We start from the raw sequence: 13,509 nt of genomic DNA on the forward strand, positions 1-13,509 counted from the left end.
AGGGCCCTGGTTATTATGGGGTGTAACAGATCAGGAAGGCAAGCTGGAATCACAGGATCAGCGGTCTTTTCAAGTTTCAGAGCAGGACCGAGCACTTTTATTGACAGTTCCCAACATAAAATCCAAATCCAAACCACAAGCCCTGCACAAGAACACAAGCAGCTATCATGCCACCATGAACTACCTTTCAAGCAGATCCAGGTGCTTTTATACATGTGGCCAGGTTCATTAACAATCAGTTAAACAGCTTAACCTGACCAAATGCACCTGGATTTCTTGAGCGGGGGTTGTTAACCCCTTCTCTGTGAATCAACTGAACATCCTGTGATTGTTAACATGCAGGGTCTGCACCCTACCCCAAGAGGGGCAGTCACATCAACAGAGTTAAACTTAAACAGAGTTAAACTAAACTGCTCAAACTTCTTTCGTTTCATGGCCTGCATGTTTGATGTGAGTAAATGGATGTATGGTAACTGACGTGATGGGAAAGCACAGATAGACAGGGCTGATAAATGCATGGCTTGATCTTCGAGCACCAAGAATTGGCCATCACTAATTAAACAAACATCTTCTGAAACTTCCCTCTTTTACAATGGGGGTGACACTCTCTTTTGCACCCCATCTTTAACTAATGAAGTATTAAAAATATCCCTCTGTACCCTGTTATCAGTAGTCCAGCTGAAGTATATACAACTACACCACACTTCCAAAATCTAGCTAGGGTTCACGGCTTTGTCTTTGCGATAGGAATGCTATGCTGATTTGAAACCCCTTCAATGCCAGGCGTTCTCTTACACAACACCGTACACCCCAATGCATTGGGCTAAGCTCTGCCACGGTGACCCTGAAATCATAACAAGAGGAGCTGTTCATTATTCATTTTGAGGAGTGAGGGCTGGGGTTATGGAACGGAGGGATGCTTTCTGATCCTGGGTCCTGCTGGGAAAGCTGGAGAGGAGGACAGACACATTGCTTCTGCACAGCCTCTGATAAGAGACATGAAAACCAAGCAACTCTTAGACAGGAGCCAGCCTGAGCCTGGAGGCAGCAGCTCGGTTGCTCAACAGCACCACCTACTGGAGCTTTAAAGAACAGGTGCCTCATGAACTTCCTGTGCTGTGTTCATTTTTACATGCGTCTGAGAAACAGTGAATCAGAAAGCCGAAACATTGCGCCATCTCGTGCTACTGCAAGCAGCTGCTCTTCCTACAAGCAACACAGCATTTCAAAGGTGATGTTGCTGTTGGAATTCATTCCGTTTTCTTTTACGCAGTTTTGACCTGTACTTTACCATGCTTTCACTGTGCTTTACCATGCTTACCTGTACTTTACCATGCTTTCACTGAGCTTTATTACACTTTGATGTGTACTTAACTAGTGACACTTTTCTAAGGGCAGGAACATATCTAAGCTGCGTCAGCCTGCAAAGCGAAAAGGAAAGCAGGTTGGGTTTGTGCTGAGATGGAAATCTGGGCAGTTCAATACAGGACTGCTAGGAATGGGATTATTCAGAGTCTTGTTAATCCAATACAGTGTTGCTTTAGTTTCTTTTTTGCTTTCAGTTTATGGGTATGATTGCCCCATATAAAAACAACAGGCAAATACACATGATCACACAAGAGAGTTTCATCTGAGTTTCATTCAACACAAACCACTCACACACTGACATGAACACAAGAGAGAATTTCATCTGAGTTTAATTCAACACAGACCTCTCACACACTGACATGAACACAAGAGAGTGTTTCATCTGAGTTTAATTCAACACAAACCGCTCACACACTGACATGAACACAATTCCATCAGCCATGGTGGCAGAGGTCCATTCGGGACGTGCAGCTCACTTTATCTCCTCAGCAATATTCATCTCACTGTTCATAGCAGGATGTGATTGTTAATTCCAACTTTTCTTTTTTGAACCCTTTGGGGCGCACCCACAGACACGTCAGAACAAACAACACAGATGTTTAGAACCCAAATTTACTGGTCTTTGGTGCTGAATTTAAACCATGAAGAGTCTTGAATGCTGGATACAAAGCCGAGTGTAGTTTAAAGCACAATGCTCAAACGTTAGTGTCCAGTTTGAACGGTGTGCCCGGCCCGAGGCGTGAATCCAGGAGGTCAGCACCAGGAAGCTCAGAGTCCAGAAGTCCATTTCCATGCCTTCCTCTCCCACTGTATATTTGACCTCCAAAGTAAGGTCGCTTCAACCACATCAAATATTCATCTATTCAGGTCATGCAATACACCTTAGCAAAAATCCATAGGTTAGGTTATACATTTATATATATTTTTTACACGAATATATAAATTTATATAATTTTAGAATTGTTAATCTCTTACGGTAAAAATAACTCCTTATGTGACACAAATACCCAGTAATGTAATACAATATTGAATTTTAAAAACAACAGTCTTTGTGTAGATAAAAAAAAAAGAAAAATCATAATCAAAAGTCCTGTAATAAAAATAAGTTCTATCTCTTTTGTTTTTTTCATTTGAATTTTTGTTTTCATTTTACAATATCTCTATTTCCACTCTAATGGGTCCCTTCCTGTGTGTGCGGAGGCTGGCAGCCGGCTGTTTATAACGGGCATTTTGAACAGCCACACTCCACTGGCCTCTCCAGCTCCTCAGTGAATGAGGACCCGTCTGTGCACTCCAACACGATCTTCCGTCGCCTCGTCCTGGTGGGGGCGCAGCAGAGCCCCCCGCTGCAGGACCCCCTGCATTCCACCCGGGGCACCTTGATACTAGAGGTGCAGGACGTGTAGGCCTGTTGCTTCTTGACAAACTCGCGGATCATTTCACCCTGGCACGCCAGCTCTGCAACAGAGAGAGAGGATGCTTACCGACGCTGCCTGCGACCGGACAAGCCCAGGGATTCAGAGTCCTGATCTCAGAGAACTGATGTATTTACTGAACTACCCCTTGAGACCAAAGCCTTGGGCAGGAGTTGGGTGAGGAGCGTCTAATTAGGTCCAATTGCATGGTGGTCCACTATGAAATATATAAAAATTTAAATCACAGACCACTGCGATATGGAGCATTGAGGTCAAACTAAGAAGATCCTTCATCCGGTAGACAGATGCTTTGAGTATCTTCTTCACTGGGCTGGATTCAGTGCTTTTCATGATTAAATTGTGCTGATAAGGGCGCAACCCTAGTTTAACGAGACACACAACATTTAACAGTAACAGCAGAATATAAACCAGGCGTTCAGTAATTACAGAAAGCGTGATCAGTTTTATGTAGCTGACCTCAGGAAGTGATGCAAGACATCGTGCCTCATCATCAGCAGCACTCCCTTCTGCAGACTGGGAATTAGGAGCTGTCTCAGTAAACTGGGACCCTATACTGTTTTCCTTGGCTGTGGACTCCTGCACTCCTGCCCAGTTTTATTCTCTACTGTTTCCCTGTCAACCTCACAATGAGCTGTGGAAATGTGTGGGCCTAGCCCTTCTCTTCGGAGGCCTCTTGGGATGCACACCCTGCTGTACTGACCTGGATTGTGGCCTGAGGGTCAGGTCCTGTGCTTACCTGTGCAGGCTGCTCCGCTGTAGTTGGGTTGGCAGTGGCAGACGGGCTCCCCCAGATCACTGAGCCGGCACTCCCCATGCACACACCTGCAATCAGAAAACACTGCCATGAGAACACTCGAAACATCACTGGGAAGACGTGAGCTGATCTGTCCAGCAGGTGGGGGTATTGAGTTTATCCTAAATAGTGCGTAACCTCCAACTCAGTCATGCATTCTGAGATAAACTCTAGACAAAGCAAGCAGACGAGCAGCTTTGCAGATAAAACATACAAATGTTTTGGATTTTGCCTTTAATAGTAGACAAGGAGACCAAGGAATAAGACTCCTACTGCACAGCTGTGTCACCCAGTCCAGGTTTTACTACAAGCTTGCAGTATGCTGTACCTACACTGGTGTTTATGAGCTACAGTTTTCTTAGGAGCTGCCCAGTCAGTTACAGGGTAAGAGCATGCTGTCTGAAAGCAGCACTGCTGAGCAGTGCAGGTAGAAAGGAAAGACTGTGCTTACGTGTAGTTCTGGCAGGCATCACACAGCGGGCCGCTGCGTCCCGGAGGGCACTCGCAGGTCACCCCCACCCCCTCCCTGTGACTGCAGGAGCCCTGCGCGCACACGCTGCAGAGGTGGCAGCCTAGCAGCACCCCCCCACCCCCCCGGCGTGCCCCGCCCAGGTCCTGCAGGGCCCCGTTGAGACGCACGCTGTGAACGCAGCCGTCGAAACCAGTGGGGCCGCGATCCTGACCGTGCCTCAGCCCCGCCCCGCCCAGCGCACTTGGGATCCCTGGGGAGAGAGGAGGAGAGAGGAGCCATGAGGAGAGAGGAGAGAGGAGGAGAGGGGAGTCATGAGGAGAGAGGAGCCGTGAGGAAAGAGGAGAGGGGAGCCGTGAGGAGAGAGGAGCCATGAAGAGAGAGGAGAGGAGAATAAGGGAGCTTTGAGGAGAGAGGAGAGGAGGAGCTGTGATTAAGTACAAAACTGCAATGTGCAATATGTGCAATGGCGTTGTTCTGTCCTCTCCTGCCCTGATTGCAGTCAGTCCCAGTGCAGCATCTCACCTCCAATGTAAAGCGGGGTGCTGGTGCTGGAGGTGGAGGGTCTCTGGAGCTTCCCCAGGCTCTTCGGGGTCCCCCTGTCCACAATTAGGCTCACCGCGTGGTTCTGGATCAGAAGCTCCACTGTGTGCAGCAGCCCATCGTTCACCGACTCCACACTGCAGAGAGGGACACAAGAGGGGGCTATTCTTTGTTTCTAGATTCAAACTCATTGAGTCTCCTCCGTCAATTCAGCAGGTTAATAATATCTGAGTGTCTGCTCTGCTGCTGCTGACATTAGCCTGCCAGACAGCTGGAGACAGTGGCTTGGCTGAGAGCGAGCGAGTGAGTGGGCGGAGTCCCGGGGCCATGATGTGAGCGTGGACACACCCATTCTCTCCTCAGCCTTAAAGAACCCATGCCTGTGAAGCTAGTCTGGAGATGTGGAAACCCAGACTGGCAGACAGATTTCTGATCCATCGGCAGAGCCATTTCAATACAGCAGCTTCCTCGGAGCCCCACAGCCTACGAGAGGGACGGGCAACAAGACATGGAAGAGAATCATCGCTCTATTCACATCGTTGCATTGTATTTTTGCAGGGTGTTTTTGCAGTTTCCCCCATGTTATACTATGCATTTACCATAGTTCATCCTTTTTTGCTATGTTTATTAATATGCTTTACCATACCTTGCTATTCTTTACTATGCTTATCTGTGCTTTACTAGGCTTTCACTGTGCTTTACTACACCTTGCTATGCTTTTGCAATGGGGAAACTTTAATAAGGGCAGTGACAGAGGAATGTGGAACAAAGCCTCCAAGCACGTTGTATATAATATGAATTATGAATATCAATGAACATGACCAGGCGGTCCTCAGTCAGTGAAGGGGTTAAATCCGCCAGTGCTGGTCCCTGCATGGTTTTCATTAGAGACTTTCAGACAGGCTTTGTCACCCCCGCTCCCCCCACCCTCTGCTTTTAGAAAATATATATACCTCCTGGGAACTCCAGCTTTATTACTTTTTAATGACATTTCAGTTCAGTGTCTGTCTGTAGTTTGGACAGCTGTCTTTCATTACAGGGTCCACTGATGTTACTCCCAGTGCAAGGGGGATCAAAGGGGAAAGAGTAAAACAGATCGCTGACGATTATCTCAAATTTTGTTTTAATGAAACTGCAACAAGGTGCTAATGCTCAGCAGTCAGTGTGTTCTCATTAACTGCAGGTATGAAGGGTCAAGCTCAGCCTCCAGGCAACCAGCCCAGTGTGCACTGCTTGGGTCTCAACACCAGAGGGCAGCAAAGGGCCAGCATAAATTAAAAACAAGTTTGAACACGTTCCTTGGTATTGCCAGTTGTGGTCATTGTCAATATTTTGTCAAATAGAGCATTCCAGAGCGCAAGTTATTTTGAGAGGCACAAACTGGCCGAAGATTAACAGCTTTTTTTTTTATTATTATTATAACGGCACTTATATGAAAGTTTTGTGAACCACACTCTTATATTCCAAAACTGCTTAAAAATGTCATGCATTTGCGTCTTCCATCTGTCCCCTGATATAAAGAGTTGTTTGTATCCGTCCCCACAAGAGGTTGCCATGCATGAAAGAGGTTTCATTCTGTACAACGTGTGCACCCTGCAACACTCAATAACCATGAAAGAGGTTTCATTCTGTACAACGTGTGCACCCTGCAACACTCAATAACCATGAGAGAGGTTTCGTTCTGTACAATGTGTGCACCCTGCAACACTCAATAACCATGAAAGAGGTTTCATTCTGTACAACGTGTGCACCCTGCAACACTCAATAACCATGAGAGAGGTTTCGTTCTGTACAATGTGTGCACCCTGCAACACTCAATAACCATGAGAGAGGTTTCATTCTGTACAGTGTGTGCACCCTGCAACACTCAATAACCATGAGAGAGGTTTCATTCTGTACAGTGTGTGCACCCTGCAACACTCAATAACCATGAGAGAGGTTTCATTCTGTACAGTGTGTGCACCCTGCAACACTCAATAACCATGAAAGAGGTTTCATTCTGTACAACGTGTGCACCCTGCAACACTCAATAACCATGAGAGAGGTTTCATTCTGTACAGTGTGTGCACCCTGCAACACTCAATAACCATGAGAGAGGTTTCATTCTGTACAACGTGTGCACCCTGCAACACTCAATAACCATGAAAGAGGTTTCATTCTGTACAGTGTGTGCACCCTGCAACACTCAATAACCATGAAAGAGGTTTCATTCTGTACAATGTGTGCACCCTGCAACACTCAGCAACCATGAAAGAGGTTTCATTCTGTACAATGTGTGCACCCTGCAACACTCAATAACCATGAAAGAGGTTTCATTCTGTACAATGTGTGCACCCTGCAACACTCAGCAACCATGAAAGAGGTTTCATTCTGTACAATGTGTGCACCCTGCAACACTCAATAACCATGAGAGAGGTTTCATTCTGTACAATGTGTGCACCCTGCAACACTCAATAACCATGAAAGAGGTTTCATTCTGTACAATGTGTGCACCCTGCAACACTCAGCAACCATGAAAGAGGTTTCATTCTGTACAATGTGTGCACCCTGCAACACTCAGTAACCATGAAAGAGGTTTCACTCTGTACAATGTGTGCACCCTGCAACACTCAGCAACCATGAAAGAGGTTTCACTCTGTACAATGTGTGCACTCAGTAACTACATTTGCAGTTCCCCCAGGTCAGAGAACTCTCTCTCTCTACTCTTTCAACACAGAATGGCCCATTCACAGGGTTTAAAAAAGGAAGCAAGGAAGGAATGCATGAAACCCTGTGATCCCAGATCTCCAGCTCATGTATGATGATGCATTAATTTTGTTAGTTTTGTTTGGGGAGGACGGGGAGGGGGAGCAGGCAGACGCGTTGAACTGAAAGCGATTCTGACATTCATTCAATTTCCTGAGCCGCTCTCATCTCCGCTGCCAATCCTCTCCTTTCAACTAAATCAAAAGATTAGCGCGGCATTTTCGAAAGGGCAGTGTTTAACAGGGAGCAAGGAGGCAGGCATTCATCTTATGCTAATGAGGCATCACTGCAGAGGAAGGCCTGCAGAGGTCTCTCCTGTCAACGAGGATTTTAAACAGTTCCTATTACAGTATGATTAAAACTTTCAGCAGCGCAGCCTTCTGTGTATCCTGCACTCCGCTGGAAAGAAATTCACTGGCCAGTTTGTTGGCATTCCCCAAAGACTAGATGAAGCTGCATGAGGTCCAGCTGATTGCTGATTGGTGATCGTTCAAGACTGGAAACAGCCGCTATTCTTCAGATTCTTTACTGTTGACAACTTGCCCTATATATTTCACCAATGCAGTCCAAATCAAAATGAAATAGCTTTGCTGCCAATCTCCTGGTTTTCTACCAGCTCCACATCTTGAAAGAACAGTTTCTATGAGAGGTAAGCACCCAAGAGAAGCGTCTGTGTGAGGGGCTAATCCCTGAAGCAATCGGGCTTGTCTGGCTCCGGACAGTAAAACAAGATTTTCCCTGGACCGCTCTCCTGGAAACGCAAAGTGGCACGACTAGCCTTGGAAAGCAGGAAGCACTTTTCCATTGTTTGTGGCAGAATGATGGAGTGTATCACAGGCTGCGGTTTGTGTAATGTGGGAACTGGAACAGAATGTTTTCATGTTGCTGTTGGTGCTGTTATTGAGCCCCCTCTGTACACCCCCAGGGTTAGCTGCTGGGATTCAGAGAGTTAGGTTACAAGAGCAGATCTGCCTGCAGCACAGCATTCCAGATGAAGAGAAGCAGTGTTGCATGTGATGGACTATTAACTTCCAGGCCTCACTCTCGCAGTGTCACACTGCTCCCCTCCCAGTCCCTCAGCTCTAACCACTAGACCACACTGTCTCCTAGTCCCACAGCTCTATCCACTAGACCACACTGTCTCCTAGTCCCACAGCTCTATCCACTAGACCACACTGTCTCCCAGTCCCTCAGTTCCACCCACTAGCCACACTGTCTCCCAGTCCCTCAGCTCTAACCACTAGACCACACTGTCTCCTAGTCCCTCAGCTCTATCCACTAGACCACACTGTCTCCTAGTCCCTCAGCTCTATCCACTAGACCACACTGTCTCCTAGTCCCACAGCTCTATCCACTAGACCACACTGTCTCCTAGTCCCACAGCTCTATCCACTAGCCACACTGTCTCCCAGTCTCTCAGTTCCACCCACTAGCCACACTGTCTCCCAGTCCCTCAGCTCTAACCACTAGACCACACTGTCTCCCAGTCCCTCAGCTATAATGACTAGACCACACTGTCTCCTAGTCCCTCAGCTCTATCCACTAGACCACACTGTCTCCCAGTCCCTCAGCTCTAACCACTAGACCACACTGTCTCCCAGTCCCTCAGCTCTAATGACTAGACCACACTGTCTCCTAGTCCCTCAGCTCTAATGACTAGACCACACTGTCTCCTAGTCCCTCAGCTCTATCCACTAGACCACACTGTCTCCTAGTCCCTCAGCTCTAACCACTAGACCACACTGTCTCCTAGTCCCACAGCTCTATCCACTAGACCACACTGTCTCCTAGTCCCACAGCTCTATCCACTAGCCACACTGTCTCCCATTCTCCCAGCTCTATCCACTAGCCACACTGTCTCCCAGTCCCACAGCTCTATCCACTAGACCACACTGTCTCCTAGTCCCACATCTCTATCCACTAGCCACCCTGTCTCCCAGTCTCTCAGCTCTATCCACTAGACAACACTTGTACTCAGTGCCTCCACTCTGATTGGCTGATCACTGTGTGAATGGCTCACCTGTACACGGTGGTGGGAGGGTAGTTGGTGATGTCATAGATGAGGCGGATGTGCCCCTGGTACAGCTCCAGTGCCAGCGGGTCGTTGTCCCCTTTGTAGAGCAGGATCCCGTTGTCTTTGTCTGTCGCCACCTGTAAGAGTGAAAGCCAGGGCGAGGATGACTGCTGACCTGTCTCAAAATCCACTGGGGCGAGTCATTCTGGAAAGCATACTGCTTAGAATTACATGGAAGCACAGCAGAGCCCACTTCATACCACACAACAGAGACAGCAATGTGCAGGATCAGCAGAGCCCACTGCATACCACACAACAGAGACAGCAATGTGCAGGATCAGCAGAGCCCACTGCATACCACACAACAGAGACAGCAATGTGCAGGGTCAGCAGAGCCCACTGCATACCACACAACAGAGACAGCAATGTGCAGGATCAGCAGAGCCCACTGCATACCACACAACAGAGACAGCAATGTGCAGGATCAGCAGAGCCCACTGCATACCACACAAAAGAGACAGCAATGTGCAGGATCAGCAGAGCCCACTGCATACCACACAACAGAGACAGCAATGTGCAGGATCAGCAGACCCCACTGCATACCACACAAAAGAGACAGCAATGTGCAGGATCAGCAGAGCCCACTGCATACCACACAACAGAGACAGCAATGTGCAGGATCAGCAGAGCCCACTGCATACCACACAACAGAGACAGCAATGTGCAGGATCAGCAGAGCCCACTTCATACCACACAACAGAGACAGCAATGTGCAGGATCAGCAGAGCCCACTGCATACCACACAACAGAGACAGCAATGTGCAGGATCAGCAGAGCCCACTGCATACCACACAACAGAGACAGCAATGTGCAGGATCAGCAGAGCCCACTGCATACCACACAACAGAGACAGCAATGTGCAGGATCAGCAGAGCCCACTGCATACCACACAACAGAGACAGCAATGTGCAGGATCAGCAGAGCCCACTGCATACCACACAACAGAGACAGCAATGTGCAGGATCAGCAGAGCCCACTGCATACCACACAACAGAGACAGCAATGTGCAGGATCAGCAGAGCCCACTGCATACCACACAACAGAGACAGCAATGTGCAGGATCAGCAGAGCCCACTGCATACCACACAACAGAGACAGCAATGTGCAGGATCAGCAGAGCCCACTGCATACCACACAACAGAGACAGCAATGTGCAGGATCAGCAGAGCCCACTGCATACCACACAACAGAGACAGCAATGTGCAGGATCAGCAGAGCCCACTGCATACCACACAACAGAGACAGCAATGTGCAGGATCAGCAGAGCCCACTGCATACCACACAAAAGAGACAGCAATGTGCAGGATCAGCAGAGCCCACTGCATACCACACAACAGAGACAGCAATGTGCAGGATCAGCAGAGCCCACTGCATACCACACAACAGAGACAGCAATGTGCAGGATCAGCAGAGCCCACTGCATACCACACAACAGAGACAGCAATGTGCAGGATCAGCAGAGCCCACTGCATACCACACAACAGAGACAGCAATGTGCAGGATCAGCAGAGCCCACTGCATACCACACAACAGAGACAGCAATGTGCAGGATCAGCAGAGCCCACTGCATACCACACAACAGAGACAGCAATGTGCAGGATCAGCAGAGCCCACTGCATACCACACAACAGAGACAGCAATGTGCAGGATCAGCAGAGCCCACTGCATACCACACAACAGAGACAGCAATGTGCAGGATCAGCAGAGCCCACTGCATACCACACAACAGAGACAGCAATGTGCAGGATCAGCAGAGCCCACTGCATACCACACAACAGAGACAGCAATGTGCAGGATCAGCAGAGCCCACTGCATACCACACAACAGAGACAGCAATGTGCAGGATCAGCAGAGCCCACTGCATACCACACAACAGAGACAGCAATGTGCAGGATCAGCAGAGCCCACTGCATACCACACAACAGAGACAGCAATGTGCAGGATCAGCAGAGCCCACTGCATACCACACAACAGAGACAGCAATGTGCAGGATCAGCAGAGCCCACTGCATACCACACAACAGAGACAGCAATGTGCAGGATCAGCAGAGCCCACTGCATACCACACAACAGAGACAGCAATGTGCAGGATCAGCAGAGCCCACTGCATACCACACAACAGAGACAGCAATGTGCAGGATCAGCAGAGCCCACTGCATACCACACAACAGAGACAGCAATGTGCAGGATCTGAAGTTTTATTAGAGTTCCCTGCAAAGGCTGTCATGAAGCCTGGATGAAATACATTGTATCTATTTTGATATTTGTATTCTGTATGCTGTCCTTCGCCCCACTGTTCTCTACAAGTTCAAATGAGGTTGATCAGCACTCTTTGCAAAGCTGCAATCCAGCCATGACTCATGCATACCTCCTGCACAGATTGCTGCTTTCAGGTATAGAATCTTCAAGAGTCTTATTATTTCTGTCGAGGGACAAAAGATGACATTGTGACAAGGTCCCACAATGCATGCCTATTAAAACAGCTTGGCGTGGGACATATGAAAATAGAGGGATTTAATACTGTAGGTTGTATTTCTTCATGAAATAAAATCAAGCTCCAAAGCCTGAAATGAACCTCACTTCACTGCAGGGGACAAGCTACTGAGACGCTCAATTAAAGCCCACCTTCACTGTAGCTTTACGGTTACAAATATGTGTTTCTCATGCCCGAGTTCTATACATACATTTCATAAGTTTAGTCACATTTAAAACAGGTGAATGCATTTAGAAACCCTTTTCATTCACAATAAAACAGACTGTGGTTCCTTGAATTATAATGGAGAACAATTGTCCTTATCCGTATCTTTATTGTCCTTTAACTACAGCCCTTATCCATATCTTTATTGTCCTTTAACTATAGCCCTTATCCATATCTTTATTGTCCTTTAGCTACAGCCCTTATCCGTATCTTTATTGTCCTTTAGCTACAGCCCTTATCCGTATCGTTATTGTTTAGCAGGAGGGGAACGGTTACTGGGAATGTGGAGTCAGCATACCCTGACCTCAAGGAGGTCACCTTCCAGCCGCTGCACTCCTAACAATAGCACCACTGGGATCTCCCCGTCCGCCCGCTCTCTCTAGGCGTCAAGGCTTCTCATCAGCCTGTCAGGAGCGAGGCAGCTCTGGAAACATGAGCTGACAGCCCCCAGGATGCCTCCTCACTGAGCCTTGAGGTGACAGAGCTTGTTTATAGCTAGCGAGTCAGTCTGCTCTCGGGGGAGTCTTTCTGATCCTGCGTAGTGAACAAGGGTAGCCCTATTCCATCGCTCAGCCCACATTAAACTGCAATTGCCCATGCACTTGCATGTGTTCCAAAGTGTGTTTATTTTCGAAGCTTCGACAGCCAGATTGGGATTGTGACGTGACAATAGCTTTGAATTCAGAGACACCCAAAGCAATGACAATGTTTAACACGTAAAGCTAAAATAAAATGACTTGTAAATGGTCAGTTACGAGTGGTTTAAACAGAGAACACGACGGTTCTTCGTGGGTAATTCATAACCAATCAATTTGGGAATAAAGACCTAAACGACTGGGATGTGGTCCCTCATTGTCTATGGCTCCTGTCGCTCTCCGATTCCTCCTCTCTGTACCTGCAGTGAGATGTTGGTGCTCTGCTGGCCCCTGGCCACTGGCAGCTCCACGTACGAATCCTTGCCCAGGAAGTGGACGGTGACGATCTGGTGGCACTTGTTCCCGTAGAAGCCGGGCAGGCAGCGGCACACTGGATCTCCGGACACCATGAGGCACTGCGCTCCATTCTGACAGTCGAAGTGATCGCACGGGCTGGTCTGGAGCAAGACCATGGGGGGAGGGTTCTCACAGAACAGACCACTGCAACAGAAGAAGCAAGAGCGCTGGTGAAATAAAGACACCTCACCGGTACACACTGTGGAGCACTGGATTCACAAGGTCACTGTCAGCACAGTGTTTCAGGGAAGGAAAAGGCACCCAATTAACAAACCAGGAATAAATAACTCAGACGTTCAAGGTAGGGGCTTGTACGAAATTTACGCTGTTTTTTTATTTCTTTTTGGACTGTTTTTTTTTGCTTACAGAAAAAGTGACAATTTGGAGTAAAT

At 47.9% G+C, this 13,509-nt stretch overlaps 1 protein-coding gene across 2 annotated transcripts in view; it reads right to left on the reverse strand.

Annotated features, from left to right (window-relative positions):
• Positions 1 to 1,739: 1,739 nt before the first annotated feature.
• LOC121297207 (slit homolog 3 protein-like) overlaps positions 1,740 to 13,509 on the reverse strand; it is a 111,467-nt gene continuing 99,697 nt past the window's right edge. For both annotated transcript variants that reach the window (XM_041223348.1, XM_041223349.1), the window contains 6 exons: positions 13,021 to 13,261; positions 9,375 to 9,505; positions 4,592 to 4,746; positions 4,049 to 4,319; positions 3,541 to 3,626; positions 1,740 to 2,826 (listed from right to left, as the gene is read on the reverse strand). In XM_041223348.1, the coding sequence (XP_041079282.1) occupies positions 2,585 to 2,826; positions 3,541 to 3,626; positions 4,049 to 4,319; positions 4,592 to 4,746; positions 9,375 to 9,505; positions 13,021 to 13,261 (1,126 nt within the window). In that variant the 3' untranslated portion in view covers positions 1,740 to 2,584. The remainder of the gene's footprint in view (positions 2,827 to 3,540; positions 3,627 to 4,048; positions 4,320 to 4,591; positions 4,747 to 9,374; positions 9,506 to 13,020; positions 13,262 to 13,509) is intronic.

This window comes from Polyodon spathula, chromosome 22, assembly GCF_017654505.1.
Source record: "Polyodon spathula isolate WHYD16114869_AA chromosome 22, ASM1765450v1, whole genome shotgun sequence".
NCBI classification, from domain to species: domain Eukaryota; kingdom Metazoa; phylum Chordata; class Actinopteri; order Acipenseriformes; family Polyodontidae; genus Polyodon; species Polyodon spathula.